The sequence below is a fragment of the Petromyzon marinus genome, chromosome 7 (assembly GCF_048934315.1).
Source record: "Petromyzon marinus isolate PM22_M1 ecotype Great Lakes invasive population chromosome 7, UKy_Petmar_22M1.pri1.0, whole genome shotgun sequence".
NCBI classification, from domain to species: domain Eukaryota; kingdom Metazoa; phylum Chordata; class Hyperoartia; order Petromyzontiformes; family Petromyzontidae; genus Petromyzon; species Petromyzon marinus.
In genome coordinates, this window is record NC_133673.1 from 14,762,574 (window position 1) to 14,779,648 (window position 17,075).

The window sequence follows — 17,075 nt, forward strand, 5'->3', positions numbered from 1 at the left end:
TTGGACTAAACTGTTCGACATAAAACACAACCCAACATGATTTATTTCCCCACATGTAGCAAAATCGCAGCCCAACTTGTCGTGCACGCTGCTTGCTATTAAAGCGACTTGGTTTTCAAACGGCGGCACGCAACCTTCGTTTATTTTCTCTCTTACACAAAGGGCGGCCGCGGTCGTAAGAATTCAACGAAATGACGCGGCAAGTGCACCGAACCTCACCAGATTCCTGCCCTGATTCCATAACGGGCGCTTCCTTTCATAAAAGTTCTGGGCCCGCATGTTCTTGTTTTGTTTCGAGGGTGGCGGCGGGGTTTGGAGGGGCTGCCCCCCCCCCTCTCCCTGCTGCCTCGGTGTAATTTTACAACAGCAGAAATAACAAATAGTTTTCTGGGCTTATTTGTTTTTACGACTCTCCCCTCTACTCTCTCTCTCTGGGCTCGCGGCAGAAAGCACCGCCCGATCGGCACGATAGTTTTTGAGAGTTTTGATAGCTTTAATAGTGTTTGATAGTTTTTGATCATTTTTTTAAATAGTTTTTTAAAAATATTTTTATATAGTTTTTTATATTTTTTAAATCGTTTTTGATAGTTTTTTTGGATAGTTTTTGTAGATTTGCGAGTGGCGTCGTCGTTGTCGTCATCGGGTCTGCTTTTTAAAGGGGGGCCAGAAGTTTACGTTGAGCATGTCATAAAAGTCTTCTCTTCAAAGACAAACCTCCGTGGAATGTTCACGCTAACGGGTCCGGATCACGGGCACGCGGACACGCACGCGCGCGGTCGACAGGTAGGGTGTGTGCCTGCGTGCATGTGTGCGAGCTTAGAGAGGCCCTTTATGAAAATACTTCTTTTCCCCAAAAAAGGTAAGAATGAAAAAAATGTCTGGGCGGTGGGGGTAGTTGGGAAAAACTAAAAAACTAAAACCAAAAGTGAAATGTGAGCGAGTGAGTGCGCAAGTGGGTGTGAGAGTGAGCGGGCGAGCGATGTTTCGGCGAGTCGATTTTAGAGTGGATCTGTGCGTGAATAAGCGACTGGCTCAGCGAGTGAGTAAGGTGAGTGAGCGATTCATAAATTGAGTGTGTGGGTGAGCGAACAGGCAGCGGAGTGAACGAGCGGAGGTTCAGTGAGTGAGTGGACGAGTGAGCATGGTGCTCGAGTGAGTGAGTGAACGAGCGAGCGCGGAGATAAGTGAACAAGCCAGCAGATGTGTGAATAAATAAATAAACAACCGATCGAACGAGAGAGTGAGCGAGCAAGTGAGTACATCAGTGAATAAGTGAGCAGGCGAGCAAGTGGGCCACTCGGGGCTTGTTTATACCCAAGGTGGACCGATGGGCTTTGCGCATCACAGTCTGCCAAGACAAACGTCTCAACTGGGAACACTGTGGCTTGGCTCTGAAGCAGCAAAGCAGCCACCCCCCACCCACCCCCCCACCCCCCCCCCCCCCCCGGGGGGCTGTGGACTGCGCACAGCCGGAGCGCTCGGCCTCCGCTCAGGGGTTCTCGTTCTGCTCTGCCAAGGTAAAGGTGTGGTCTGGGGCGGCTGCACGGGGTTGGGACGTCATGGGGAGCTTCCATTCTGGCTCGCTCTTCTTTTAAAATACTGGGAGGGGGGGGGGGGTGGCGATGAACGGCACAGCGGTTCGTACACTTGGCTTCGAACGCGGGCACCCGGGTTCGATGCCCCACCCAAACATGGCTAAGAACAGCCCAGAGGGACAAATATGGTGTAAGGGAGGGTCGTCATTGATAATTGTACATCTCAAATAATTTGCTGGCCACAAAAAATGTCTGTTTAAAAAACACCACAACCATCGTTATTCCGACCTGCCACGCTCTTCAGAGAGAGAGAGAGCCGGCTTTACGTAAACCCCGAGCTCCGGGATGAATCTACACGGAGCACATTTTTCTTTCTCTTCTCTCTGGGGGAGGGGAACCTCGAGACTGAGAGCCCCACCGACCTGGGCCGCTCGCCCCCGCCGTCCCTGGGCCCAGCGTGGGCTCGAAGCCCACGGCCGGCGGGAGACAAACAGCGGCCTCATTGTCACCGCGCATTCCAGCGCGCTTGCCGAAGGTCGCACGTTCGCAGGACACACGATACGGCGGCGAGGCCCTGCCTGAGCAGGAGGAGCGGCAGGAGGTTGCTGCCAAGTCGGCTCACTTCGTGTTGTTTTTCATTATCTTGCGGTAATCCTGCCGAACTTCTCACGGAGGCCCACCGCTACGGCAGACCGGACGCAAGCTCCCCCCCCCACCCCCCAACACGAGTGGCCACTGATGTTCTTGTGGGCTTCAACTCACTGACGATGTCACACCTCCCAAAGAGCCCTTTGGATAATCCCGCGGTGCGTTTCTTTTGTTTTGCCGCGGCTTTCGCTCACTCGCTGTCTGTCAATCTCTCCCCAATCCGAGCGACGGCTTCGTTCCCGCAGAGTCCTCGCCTCGCCTTGGCCGGCGTCGCAACCAAAAGCAATAGTTCCGATGATTCCATCCTCAAAAAAATAAAAGTATAAAATCAAAACCGAATTCCTTTAAAGTCGTCTTCCTTAAACCAGCAACACATCTACGTACATTATCCCACGCAGTTAGAATAATCGGGTGAATCTGAAAAAAATAATTGCTTTTCGTGACACTATGTTAAGATTCATCTGAGATGGTTAACGTTTAAAGTTCTTATTCGAAGCTTCAGACGGTCAGCTAGGAGTCCTCTTATCTGGCGAGGTGGAGAATTCCTCAGCAGCACAACACCTCTACCCCCCTCTCCTTCCCCCACTCCCCTTTTCCTGTCGTTGGAGTTAAACCCTTTAATAACAGTTAAACTGAAGGCTTTCCGTGCGTGAGGGAGCGTAGCGTTAGAACCCACAAGGGCTCCCCTCTCCACACCCCCACCCCCTCAAGGATTCCATTGTCCCGCTCCGGATAGAATCTGTCCACGCCACGAGCGCGGAGGGGGCGCAGCGTCCAAGGGAGTCGACGTCATGACGATGACGACGACGAGGAGGAGCGTCGAGGCCCCACATCTCACAACGCTTCGCGTCGTTTCTAACCCCCCCTCCCCCCCCCCCACCTTTCGAGACGGGGGGATCGTCGATGAGCACCCGATGCAGCGACGATGTAGCGCGTGTCACTCACCACATCCCTCGCGATGGATCGCGAGGGATGTGGTGAGTGACACCAGAAGTGGCGAGTGACAGAGGACAACAAACCAACACGCCCAAAAAAACAATCAGTGAGAAAGAAAATGAGTTTTTGAATCTGAAACGAGCGTGGGAGCGGCCATGCAGCAGTGGGAGAGATCGCGGCGTCTCACCGCACTGCTCGTCCGAGTTGTCGCCGCAGTCGTTGTCGCCGTCACAGTGCCACAGGCTGCGGATGCAGTAGCCGTTCTTGCACTGGAACTCGTCTTCCTCGCACTTCCTGGGCGCTGTTGTTCAGGGGGAGGGTGGGACGGAGTGGGGGGGGGGGCAGGGTGGGCGCGGCGAAAGATGGGATCAGGTCAGGGTCAAGACTGCAGAGGTGAGGGGTGAGAAGCCGCAGGTTATGGGGGCCATGCGGGAGGTAACGACGTTAATAGAGCAAAGTGGACCCACGGCGGGGTTCTGTTGGTTCAGGGTTCACATGGAAGAGGTTGGAGGTGAGAGGTCACGAGGCCGCAGGTTATAGGGGAACGGCATTAATAAGGCACGTGGACTGACACAGGGGCTGTGTGTGGGGGTGAACTCCCAATCGCCCGTGTGTAGAAGCATACAATGTCTTGTGGAGAATCAACATTACGTATTCAGAAATTATGAAAACTCAATGAATGTGCAACTCATAATCACAGCAACCGCACGCATACATTTAAGTCAGTCATTGTAGGACAGTGTAAAGCAATGTTTTATCAATATGAAAGTAAACGTCTCCTGAGAATTCCACAACCCTGGAGGAGGTCAATTCTGCAATGGATGTAAAAATTATGTGATCTGACAACGATTGCCACCTCTAAACATGAATCAACTTCCTGACACAATTTCAAGGAGCGTCTGAATCGTCGGTTTGTGAACCGTTTAAACGTTGCATCGCAAATTCATACTTGGATTTCCATCATGTGTGTTTGACCGTCCTTTGCTTTAATACTCGAAACCTGATTTCAGTACCAAGATCTGCCATGAGGAACGAGACTTGAAGTCTTAATAGGCTGTCACCTGTTTTAAAAATAGATAGAATAAATATATCACTCGTAAACAGAAGTCTTGGGAGGCAGATGAGCCAACATATCTAAACTTATCTCATCTTTACGTCAGCGGTAATGAACAGAAGGCGATTTGGGAAAAATAATACCCAAGATGCTTCACTGCAGGATATGGTGAGGTTTCATAGCATTACGTTTTTTTATATATATATAAAATAGCTGACAACCGTGGTACACTTGGCAAAATGAACTCGTCGAGGCATCGACGTTGCAGCCACCGTCAGACAACAGCCGCACGCTCTGGCCAAATTCAAGCCCAAGACCAGGCAGGCGATATGTGAGCCTGAACGAACGGGCGGAAGAAAAAAAATCGCCACCCCCCGCCGCCCGCGCCCCGAGCGCGTGCGGTTTCAATCGCAGGAACCGCTCCGACTCGCACTCACGCCTTGTTGATCCTGACAGATACGAGCAATTACTGGATTACGAGGAGTGATCGGGCATTAGGAGCAGTTTGTAAACTCGGCCCGAATTCCCCGCGCGCGCCTTGCTCACGTCAAGCCCTGCCGCCTCCAATCAGCCAGTGGGGGGGGGGGGTAGTTGGCGGGGGGGGGGGGGTGGGAGAGGCTGGAAGAAAAAAACCCTCGGCAGTTACGCCGCCGAGGACGTTCGCGGATTTTGTTGTCGTTCTCGAACGAAGCGTCGTGCCGACCGGGGCCCTCCATTCCTCACGATCTGAATGTTGCATCCCGAGTCTCCTGGCGCACGCGGAGTGAAACTTCAGAGGGGTCGTGCCGAACGACGTGTGGCGGGGTGGCGCGAACTTGAGAAGAGAGCTACTCGGCAACTTCCCAGCCAGCGCCGCCGCACTTTAAAAACGAGCACGTGGAACCCTTGAGAGTGGCGGCTTTGTGGGCTCGACGCCGAGCTAATCAGCAGTGTAAACAACTCGCCCGTCAGCGCCAAACCCCCGCGCCCGCACTTGGACTCGGCTAAGAGGGAGAGCCGCACGACCCTACGGTGCCCTTTCCAGCGATCTCTCTCTCTCTTTGTTTTGTTCTTTTTAAAAGCGTTTTTGTTCAACTTTTTTTTTGGGGGGGGGGGCTAGGGGGTGGGGGGCTGTCCTGCTTTGAAAAATGGAGAGGCGAAGAAGTAGAAGAACAAAATTAATAATCGGTGAGCCTGCCGCTGGAAGGAAGAGCCGACAAACGGCGCTCGGAGAAACGACCCCGAGTCGCGACGAGTGGAGCGGCACGGCCGAGCGGAAATCCAACTTCGACCGGGAGCGGCGGCCGAGATTTTTTAGCGCTTTCCAAAGCGCTCGGTAATGTTTCCCCAAGCTCAGATCGAGACCGTTAACAAATTCGTTCCGACCGTCCATCTGTAAAGGGGAGGCGGGGGGGGGACACACACGATTACGTAGAACTTGATTTACCTCGAGGTGATGTGCAGGTCGCTGGAGCAGAAATTTGACCGCCAGCCACAGCAATCATTGAGAGGTATACTGGATGTGGTGTGCCAAGTGCGGAAATATTTTCTGTGCCACTGACCCGAGTCAGACCCGGCCGAAATGGGCGCCACGGTGGTGAGATGTTAACGACCTCGCCTGGTATGCAGGAGGGCGTGGGTTAAATCCTGACCCTGTCGCCCGCTGTACATTTGGAGTGTGATCGCGTAGATTTTTATCCGGGTCCTCCAGTTTTTTCTTCCACATTTAGAATCAAAATGTGTTTACAGTATTTGGCTGCGATAAATAAATTTCCACACGATGATGATAAGCCATTTCTCTGAGCTATAATTTGTGACCAGGTCGCTTCTGAAAAAGAGCTATACAGCTCAGTGGGCCTTACCTGCTAAAGTAGAAATCATTAGGCCCCAACTACAAGACTCGTAAATATTATTGTCCAAAATGAACGAATCTCCTGTACAAAGTTGTGTTGCAGTTAGCAACTTAGCCTTGACCAACCTTGCATTTAGTGTTGCAAAAATCGGCAGCAATTTCTATACTCACGCAATTTGTACTTCTTTATACTCGTATATAACGTTTAATTGTATGCAGTGCTTTAATTATTTTAATTTATTTATGATTAGTCACTTGTTTACCTTTTCTCTATTTTGCACTCCGATCGTTTTTTTTGTGTCGTTGTTGTAACCTCGCTGACCCCGTGACCCTACCGGACATCAGTGAAAAAGAGCTTCATAGCTCATCGGATTCCTGCTCCTCCAGTCTGATTAAAGATTATGCTTCTAAATAAAAAAAAACAGCCAGAAGCAGGAGGTCAAAGGGCTATTTGGCGGATATGCAAATACATTTCACCTGGACAGCTCCCGATCTATCTGCTTCCATACCACCAATCAAATACTTCCGAAGTTGAGCGCGTGCCGGAAAGCGCAACACAATCCAAGCACGTGCGCGCAAGTTTTCCTAACTTGTTTTCTTAACTGAGCAGTTATTTTTCACCACAGGAGTTGTTTTATCGGCAGGAAGAGCAGGAAAAGCCCAGACATTGGGGGCAGGCGCACACGGACCCACTTGTGTACTTACCTAACGCCACTAGCCGTATGAAAATATCCGACAAAGGGCACGTTACACGAGAGATTTCCCCGCCACAATGTCTGTTGCCATTGCAACAAAAAAAATGGTCTGAAACTTGTCGCACTGACAGAACGCCGTTCTTGCTGAACGCCAGAGCGCGAGTAAACGATACGAGCAGGGAGGGCACGGCGCTGACCACGGCGCCAACGCCGCCGCCACCGCCGACGGCCGCTTCCTACGCCTCGGCCCCGACCGGCCTCAGGAACGGTCGAGCCGCCCCAATGAGCGCCCGCGCCGCGATAAATCCCACTTACGTCCGTCGCGAGCGTTTGTTTTTCAGCGTTTATCGTGGCATTGGCCTCTCACCCCCCGCCTGTCGGCAGGACCGCGTCTGACGGAACAGGCTTCGGGGGTGGCGCCAAGGCAGCGGAGGAGAAGGAACACGCACAAAAAACACACGCACCGATCGCAGACGTGCTCGCTCGTAAAAGCTAACCTCCCCGCGGCTTTCGACCCGGTGGTGACAGCTCGCTCGTGAGAATTCTCCTGACGGAAGGAGCCGGTGAAACCGTTCGCTCGGGCTCCGACACTCTCGTGAGAGATGGGGGAGACCCCTCTTCTCAAGTTCGTGATTGTGGACCTAAAGACCATGCGAGACCGGCACGGAATTACGATGCTTGTGGAGGCGTCGCGCGGGTGGGCATGGGCCCCGGTCACAGCGGGGCACCGGCGCACTCTGCAAGGTGTCCTCCTGGCGAACGGTTCACGGTGATCGCTGGTTCGGTTACAGATGGGAGCCGCAAAGCTCACCCCCTCATGGAGTTCTACGGTGCCATAAATATATAAAATTTACTCGACTACCGGCCGCTGACTCGGTACGGAGCCTACTATTCATGCGCCGCCCCTGGATTCAACGGTTCAGTTATCGAACAGCGGCGGGCGTCTCGTCGCAGTGTCCAAACCCGCGGGGGAAAGGGGATGGTGGCGTGCCACCCGCGCCACCCACAGTGGCTCTACGGCAGCCGCCCATAGTGTGAGGATTGAAACGGGCGGCCTCGTCCCCAGTGTCCTATCGCTGCCCGGCTCTTCACTTCACGCCTCCTCGTGCCGAACACTCGCATCGCTTTCGCTGTGAGCTCAGCCGAGGGTGGAAGTTGCGTCCCTCCGGGAGTCATTAGAATTATGGCCAGTTGCTCGAATATTTATCCTCTTTTTTTTCCAGGCGCAGACATTAAGAGAACATGGGATCACTCCAGCGTTCAAGGTCAAAGGGCGATTTCCGGTGATATTTGGCAGAGGAGGAAAAAACCCATAACCGAATGTATCCTTTGCCCGCCAAAAAAATTGGCGGAAACCGCCTCTCCGCCCTCGCATGAATCAGGCTCCCAGTGCAGGTGACAATCAGCACGCACCAACCCAGCTCCGCACGCGCGAGTGCTCCACCCCGGCTCCCTATGGCCGCGATTGCATTCATCATCTCCCGCCCTCCCCCCCTCGCCCCCCATCGCCCACCCCTCGCATTTGTCACGGCCAGCGGCGTCAATGCATTCCTTCTGCTGCCGCGGATGCAGCGAGCGCCGCTAACTCCCGGCATTAGGCACGGCAGCGGCGTTCTCCCCCCTCGCCCCCACCACCGCTACCGTGGCGGGGTCGCTCGTGGCGCGGTGATGGAGCGCTCGCGGGTCAAGGGGTCACCTTTTTGGTGCCAATGAGATCTGGGACCCGTCGGATGACGTCCACTCCCACAGCCAAATTCGCTTTGAGCGCCTTTGTTTTACTTTCCCTCTCGATCGCTCAACTCGCGAGCGCTCGGTAACGCACCAGCGGTGCGGGCAGCTGGCCGACAGAAATCCGCGCCGACTTCCTGTGAATGAAACTTAATTCGCTCGTCGTTTATAACGTGGCCAAAATCCCGGACGAATTGGCGGCAAGAGCAAACGCGCTACAGAGGAGTTTTGGTCCGGTAGGGGATCTCGGCTTTGGTGTTGATTGCTAGTTTTCTGGCTTTGTCCGACGGTGGTGATAGCGAGGTTGAGAAAAAGGGGGGGCCTTGATCTCCAAGTCAGCTCTGCTTGGTAAACAAATGGTGCTGGTTATTATGGTTATTGCTCTGGAAAGCCAACCGGCTGATGGATTAATAATGTACATGTTTATTTATTGTGTGGGAGCCAGAACAAGATTTCTGCATATGCTCCACGGCTGTGCATAATGAGTTTGATGATGAAGGCATGGGGCGCGGCCTTCATGCAGCAGTGGATAGCACCTTTCTAACGTTGATCACTGTTACGATTACTATTGCCGCCCCTGCCTAGCTGTTCGTGGTTTCGCTGCACAGCTCTCCGATGCGTTCTCGGGTTGTGATCGCGTGTCGTGGCGCGCAACGGTTCTCTCCACGTGCCGGGATGCGTCATGAGGCACCGAACCGTCGGACGTCGTGCCTGCTATTGTTTATTTGTCGGCAAAGGTTTGCCGGCGCGAACATTCAGAGCCGTTCGCGGGAGCGAGACAGCGCGGTGTGGACGCGAAGCTGCGGGGCAACGCAGGGTAGGGGCAGCAGCTGGTAGGGGCAGCAGCTGGTAGGGGCAGCAGCTGGTAGGGGCAGCAGCTGCCCCTACCCTGGGGAGCCTGGTGGCTGCCCAGTTCAGTGATATCCCTCAGTCAATTTTCTCTCCACGCACAACTCCCCAAGCCGCAATGTAACCGCATTGCATTTTAAATGAGGGCCCTAACATAATTTCGCTACTCCGAGTCAGATTTAATGTGCGCGTGCAATTTAATTCGCGGGGAATTTTTATTTTTTCGCAGAATTCGATGAATTATGGATGGTTCTGACCAACAAAGAGCACAGGGAGAATGGTGAAAATTAAACAAATAGAATGAAAAACTAAAATAACAAACCAATTTGAAAGAGTTCGTGGGGTTTATTTAAGGCTTCAATCATAAAAAATATATATATACACGCGACAGCAACGCATTAGGCTTTAGCTATTTAATGATTAATGTTGTCAAATCAGATTTTATTCCGCCGAGATGCCGGTAAAATATTGCGCATTACGACATCGTCCGTTGCGTTAATCCGTGGATATTGCGCATGATTTTCATCGCACGCGTTACGTAAGCCCGGGCAAGCACCCACTTGCCACCCTCCCCCTCTGCTCGCCAAATAACAAAGACGTGACGTTTCGCGCCATCGCGCGTTGCTGCCACTGCACGACCGCGCTCTGCTCCGACAACTCGGCGCCTCCACCACCCTACCCGAGCCGCAATGATCGCTCCGTGGGGAGGGTCGCTTCTTCTCCTCTGCTGCTCCCATCCCCACGCTGTCGACCGGGCGTCGCCGCTCGTTGTCGCGGAGGTTCGCGGGTTCGAAACGAGCGGCCGCCCCCCGGATTTAGTACCGCGAGCGTAAGAGTCGTAACAATACTGCTATGCGCCGTCCGCTTCGCTCGAGAGGGGACGGGCAAAAGATCCCCTGACACCGCTCGCAAGAGTAGGCCCATTGTGTGTCAGCGTCCGGTGTCCTATTTTGGCAAATCGGAAGAGTACCTGGGAATTATTCAATTGTGTATACAACAACAACCGCCATTCGCCACTAAGTGGCAGTGACGACTCCAAGGCACTTCTGCTAGGCTATGTGCCCGTTAAGGCCACTTGAAGTGTTGAACGCCCGCAGGCAGGAGGTCACGGGACAGACCCAGGAGCCATGGGTCAACTGACTGAGATGACTGGCCGTTGCACCACCTGTGCCCCCTACTGTGGCAACTTGCTGTGTTTTAGCCGCCCGGCGCCCTGCTCGGTTTTTTGAGCGTCGCTCCTCTTTGTATAAACACACAGGCAGCAACAACCATTGCCTCCTTCTGGCAGACTAATGCCCCAGGTCACTCTTGTAAAGGGGACTTAGAACTGCTTTTCGCATTTAGTTTGCTGTCCTTCCCCCGCACCTCCGATTATCTACGTACGGTGCAAAGGAAGTTCAACATCCATATGTACGAGACTTATTCTGTTCTCATGAGTTCTCACCTGGTTAAACAAAATAAACTTGAAACTCGATTCCTGGCCCCTGCTCAAGTCCTGCTGCCCCCATGATGTTCACGTCCCCACTGGTCTTGTGCTGCGTCTCAGGATGCGGTGGAATTTGTCTGGGTGATCCAGTGGCCCCCGCGTTAAGCATCACGAAGGGATCTCGACAAAACTCTGCCCAAAAGCCACGGTGTTTTTCTTCTGCGTGATTCGTAACCTCCAGATTAAATCTCAACCTTTCAAGTGACCTTAACCTTCGGCCAAAACCCATCGCAGAGACACAAAGCGGGGCTAACTGCCCGAAATATCACCGATTATATACGTACAGCATGTAAATATCTCTTCCGTCGAGGGGCAATGTCACTGATGAATGCGCCGAGCGTCTGTCATTTGTGCTTCACGCACCGCTCGCTGAACAACGCTGCATCAAGATGACACCTTTGCGAAACTGAGACTGGGAGGATGCAGCTGCTCCTCGCAGTGTTCACTGCTACATTAAAACAAAAATCGTTTTGTTTTATTTGTATATATATTTAAGTGATTCGTTAACATTTCCTATTCTTCGCACTCCAGTCGTGTTTTTGTATTGTTTGTTGTTGTAATGGGGTACCACGGTGATGAGATGTGAACTACCTCGCCTAGTATACAGGAAGTCATGGGTTCGATCCCGACTTTGATGCCTGCTGTATATTTGGAGTTTGCGTGTCTCGCTCTCTCTCCCGGTGGCCGCGTGGGTTTTTCTCCGGATCCTCCGGTTTTTTCCTACACATTTAGAATCAACATCACGTGTTTAGAGTATTTGGCTGCTATACATTTCCACATTTATAAAAACCACTTCTTTGAGCTATCATTTGTGGCTATGTCTTTTCTGTAAAGCTCAGTGGGGCCTTACCTGGTAAAATAGTTTAGTTGCGTTAACGCTCTGACCCCCGTGCCCCCCCTTACCGGACATCTGTGAATAAAGAGCTTTACAGCTCACCGGATTCCTCCGCTTTGAATAAACAAACCACAGCAGCAGCGAGACACGGGGAGAACCCACCGCGAAACCGAGGCCTCACGCTCGGCAAGCGCCGTCATTCCATCGGAAGGGGTCGGCGAGCAACGACGTCGACTCTCCACGGCGAGCAGGAGCAAAAAAAGGGGATCGGTGCTTCGCCACCTACGAAGCACCGCGGGGATTTCCCGGAGGCCGCTCTCGCTCAGCTTGCAGCGGGTCGAGCCCTTCAGAATCCCGAGTTGCTCTTGAAGGGCCCGGGATGACGGTCGCGCACTCTGCAGCCGATGTCGGAGATGATACGTTGTTTCACATCGGACGGTTGTTTCCTCCTTTACCCCCACCCCAGGCACGGATATTAGTTCCACGCCCCCACCTCCCACCAACCCGCCAAGCCCCTAGGAAGTGATACTCAGGAACATTGCTTCCGCTTGGAAACATTTCTACCCCCCACACCACCCCACCACCAACCAAGCCACTTTTTTAGTGTCACAGAGTCTATATCCATGCAGTTTTATGTCCACGTGATCGTTTTATAAACTTAATTGGGGAAACGCTTCCTCCGTTTGATTTGAGAAAGGTTTTCTTTTCATTACGCCCGTGTGGGTCCTAGCTTTGTCCAAACCAATGCGGCTTTCATACCTTTTCCTAAGCAATAACGAACCCCCGACCCTGACAAATGGTAAATATTCACTGGTGGGAACAGACACCAGTCCCCGCAGGGGGTTACAATATTCTAGCGCAGCGGCTTCACACATGAGATTTGCTTTTTAATGAACCACGATGCTTTGTGAGCCTCGTCCCTTTTAAACTGGGGATTATCTGAACCGGTCCTGGGCCTCCCCTAGGTCGACTCGGCTTCAAATGAGTACCTGGTGTGGTATGTAAATATCGCCACCGGGGAGACAAAGGCGGTCGGACGTGGTGCTGGCGACCCACCGCCTCGTGTGCCATGCCAGCCTTAAGCAGGTGCTCGCTAGTAGTACTTGCCCCAAAAGTCTGTTTAAGGCTATACGGGGGATCTTTGTCTTTGTGTGGAGGGTGCGGTTCCGTACGGCAATCCTGCTCGTCCGAGTCGTCGCCGCAGTCGTTGTCGCCGTCGCACACCCACGAGCGCCGCACGCACTTCCCGTTGTGGCACTGGAACTCCAGGTGGGAGCAGGTGGGCAGCACTGGGCACACAGAGAGGGGACAAGCAGGGCCAGGGAGGAACACGGAGAGACAGTGAGGGAGAGTAACGGGGAGCGAACACACAGGGTGGTGTGCATGCAAATGGTGAGGAGAGAGAGGGAACACGCAGTTGAACGTGAGCGCAACCTCCCTCTCCTTGCTTGTGTTCCCACATCTTCCCACTAACAATCCACACACATTCCCCACCCAACCACCCGACTCCTCAGTCAGCCACCCAACCACCCAATTTCCCACCCAACCACCGACCCTCTCGCGCTCCACACACAACGATTCTGCCTGCATAATAAGCACGCGGGGACCTTTTTAACTTCTGCCTTTAAAAACGCGGCAATTCAAAGTTGCTTTGAGCAACTGCCAACGAGGCTGTTTCTCGTTTTGCTGAAGGTCAAAAGGAAAAAGATGTGGGACGAAATAAAAGGAAAATCACGTCGGGAGTGGGACGACGGCGAAACGGCTGTCGCAGTGCCGGCTACAAGATGCGATGACGGCTTTCTTGCGACTCGACTTGATGCGACTCGACTTGATGCGACTCGACACGACTCGACTCGACACGCGTGTGTCTGGATTAAGCCGAGGCGTTGCCCGTTAGCGGTGGAACTTAACGCGCGGGGTCACAGCCACCGGATGAAGAAATTAAATTTGAAATTCCTGCAGCGACCGGCGCGCTATCAGCGCTGGGCCGAGCTCTCCGCTCTCTCTCGCCACCCCCACCCCCCCGGGTGGGATTCATTTCTCACGGAATATGACGTCGACTCGCTGCTAGGCTGGAGTTGGGTGGCACGTTGCTACCGCGTGACTACCGGCAGCTGCGGGCAGACACGAGAGGTATACTCGATGTGGTGGGCCAGACCGAGTGCGAGGGGACGGACGGAGCGAAGGCGTTCATTAAAATAAATGTATAAAAGTCTCCAGGTAATAACGGGCACTCGGCCCTCCCCCTTGCAAAACGAGATTAAACGTAAGAATAACAAACGAGCTCTCGCTCGGTTAAATAAATAGCACTTATATAATTTGATAACCGCGCTCACAAAAGACAAATTGTTTCTCATTACGGCTAACCTACTTAAACCCTTCCCTGGCTAGACGCCGACCAATCATGCTGCACAGTGGCGTTTGGTTTCGCGACTCCAAGCAATTAGGCTCGAGGGGAGGACCTTTTGAGATTATTCGATTTGTTACGCGGACGGACGATAAGTCCGGCTCAGCCGGTCGTTTACACCATCCGTGGTGGTGGTGGTGTGTGAGCGCAGCGGCGGCGGCAGCAGCAGCAGCAGTCGTAAAAACAAAGACGGAACAATTTACATCGCAGAGAACGAGTGGGGCAGGCTCCTGAAGGAACGCGTTCGCGTTAGGATCGGACGAGGCGTTTTAACGGTCGTGAATGAAACACGCGTGAATGAAACACGCGGAAATGAAACACGCGGGAATGAAACAGACGCGTACTGTGAGAGAGAAAGAGGCGCGTGACCAGAAAAAAAAGTGGTGGTGCACGTGCAAGCAAGCTCGAAATTTCAGTCTAACAAACGGGGGGCATAAATACGCGCGGATCTAAACGACAACAAAAACAGCGCAAACAAACAGTGAGATCAAGAGTGCGCCGAAATCAAGTTTTTTTTTTACGTGTGTGTGTGGCTGATGATGTTGATGATGGCGATGAGGGCGATGAGGGCCTTCTTCCAGACGCAGATGGATCTCTACCGACGATAACGCTGACAACGAGGGACAGACAGAGAGCTCAACGGACCGCTGCGTCTCATGCCAACGAGAGATGGCGTGAAGAGGTGGGAGTGGAGGGACGGGGGGGAGAGCCTTCATCCAGCAGTGGACCGACCGTGGCTGACGATGACGTTTGACGGTGGGGAGACAGCGTGGGCTGGGCAGGGCGTGAAGGGGGCCGCGCTTGTGAAGGAATCGGCGGTGGGGGGGGGGAGGTTTGGGGAGGGTGGGGAGGTTGGGGGGGTGGGAGGGTGGGGGGGTTGGGGGGTTGAGGGAGGGTGGGGGGGTTGGGAAGGTTGGGGGGTAGGGAGAGGGTTGGGGGGTGGGAGGGTGGTGGGGGTGGTGAGGGTGTTGGGGGGGGTGGGTGGGGCGTTGAGGAGGTGGGGGGTTGGGAGGTGGGGGGTGGGAGGGTGGGGGAGGTGGGGGGGGTAGGCTCAGGGTTGCCGAGGGAATCGAGTTTCAACCGCAGCGGCCCCGGGCCCCCGCGATGTGACGACGTTCACTCTTCCCGCGCCACGCAGAAGAAGGCCACAGCGACGCCGCGACTTCTGCCACATCTGTGCCTCCTCGACAGACTTTAGGAAATTGTTACCTCTCTTCCTCCCACCCCCCGCCAAAGTGAGATTCCATTTCACACGGAGAGACAGCTGCTTGTGCAAGTGCAACGGGTTTCCCTTTACGTTTGCAGAATGTGTGCGTTTTTTTATCATAATAAATAAAAACATGTATTATCATAAATTAAAACATTTATACCGTTTATGTACCCAAGAAAGCCTCTGTTTAATTAAAGGTGCAGTTAATTTAAAGGTGCAGCCCTGCAATGGCAAACGATTGCAGGGCTGCACCTTTAGCCGCAAAATCGGCGCCACAGAAACAGTGACACGCTTAGGACCGCAGAAATGCAAATTGAAACTTTTATTAAACTAAACTTTTTTATTTTAACCAGGTAAGTCCCACTGAAGCTATACAGCTCTTTTTCAGAAGCAACCTGGCCACAAATGATAGCTCAACGAAGTGGCTAACCACGTGGAAATGTCTTGCAGCCAAATGCTAGACATACACAACAGACGTCAGGGTCTGGTGTATATTTGTAGTTAACTTCGCCACCGCGGCGCCCAATGTGGTTCATGAACCCACTTGAATCTGGCCACCTCGCAGCCGAGCAGATTTAAAAAAAAAATCCACAATCCTGTCCCTGTCGTTCCAAAAATACACAAATAAGAAGGAAGACACCACAATTAATGTATCCACGAAAGTCTCACCGAGCCCCGAGGACTCATCAGGGGGGTCCTGCACTGGGATATTTGACCGAATCCACGAATGCGAGCCTGGCTTCACGTGGCCTGGAAATCGGAAAACACCGGAGGAAACCCAACGCGCTTACAAAACGGGGAATATTCACAGCTCCGCAAGGATGGATTAAATAATCCATATTTGTACGGCCACGGCTACAACGGCAAACATAAAAAAAAAAATTCAATTCTCAACAGGCCCCATGGTGTAAAGTTCAGTCTCCAACTCTCATTATCCACGCTGTCTCTCTCAGACCTAGACTTTGTTCTGCAATCATGAAAGTTCAAGACGTCGCCTATATATTTGTTTTCCTTTTACGGCCACAAACAAACGCTATTAACGAAAGCGTTGGGTGTCCTGTTACGACAATGTGCAATTCCCATGCTGTCTCTCTCCCGTGCCGATGCTAACCAGGCTGAACACAACCCCCCTCTTACTGCTTAGCTTTTGTGCCGCGTCAAAAACAAAAAGCCGTGGCGATTCGGTCTGGGGGGGGGGGGTAAAAATTCGCGTCGCGTGCCACGAGGCAGTGGGCGCTCTCTCTCTCTCTCTCCCCCTCCCTCTCCTTCAAACAAATTAGCGAATCAGGGCGGACTGAAAAACAAGTGGCTGACAGCAGCACAATGCCACACGCACGCAGGCACACACGGCGGCCACACACCTGCACGGGGGGGGGGGGGCTCACGTCTCAAACACGCCGCACACCTGCGCACCTGTGCGATAACAGGCCTCCTCTGCAGGGTCCTGACATACTTGCAGCTGGGACAAAGAGGGGGTGGTGGTGGGGGGGCGGTGTGGGTAACGCATTCCTCTCTGCAAAGCTGTAACGCCAGAGTCAAGGACAGGTGATGGATCCGTGCGAGGCTCTCGGTCTCTCGACGCACGGGCGCTGTTCGTAAATACGTTTGGGGGGGGGGGAGGGGGCTTGGTTGTGGCCGTGGCGACTATTTAGCCGCCACTTTCGGCTGTCGAGAATGCGGAGCAATTCATTTTAGACGCGCTGCTGTAAAACAACAAATAAAAAGGCCCGCCTGGAGTTTCCTCCGCTCTCACTCTTGTAGCTTCTGTGCCACTGCCATCCGTCCCGTGAGCCCGTGATGGTTTATATATATACACATTATATATTTCCATTACAAATAATTATATTATTTCACATACCGT

At 53.1% G+C, this 17,075-nt stretch overlaps 1 protein-coding gene across 2 annotated transcripts in view; it reads right to left on the reverse strand.

Annotated features, from left to right (window-relative positions):
- Positions 1 to 17,075, reverse strand: part of LRP4 (LDL receptor related protein 4) — a 152,001-nt gene that overhangs the window by 46,989 nt on the left and 87,937 nt on the right. For both annotated transcript variants that reach the window (XM_076065420.1, XM_076065421.1), the window contains exons 3-4: positions 12,770 to 12,886; positions 3,307 to 3,420 (exon numbers count right to left, since the gene is read on the reverse strand). In XM_076065420.1, coding sequence (XP_075921535.1) covers positions 3,307 to 3,420; positions 12,770 to 12,886 — 231 coding nt within the window. The remainder of the gene's footprint in view (positions 1 to 3,306; positions 3,421 to 12,769; positions 12,887 to 17,075) is intronic.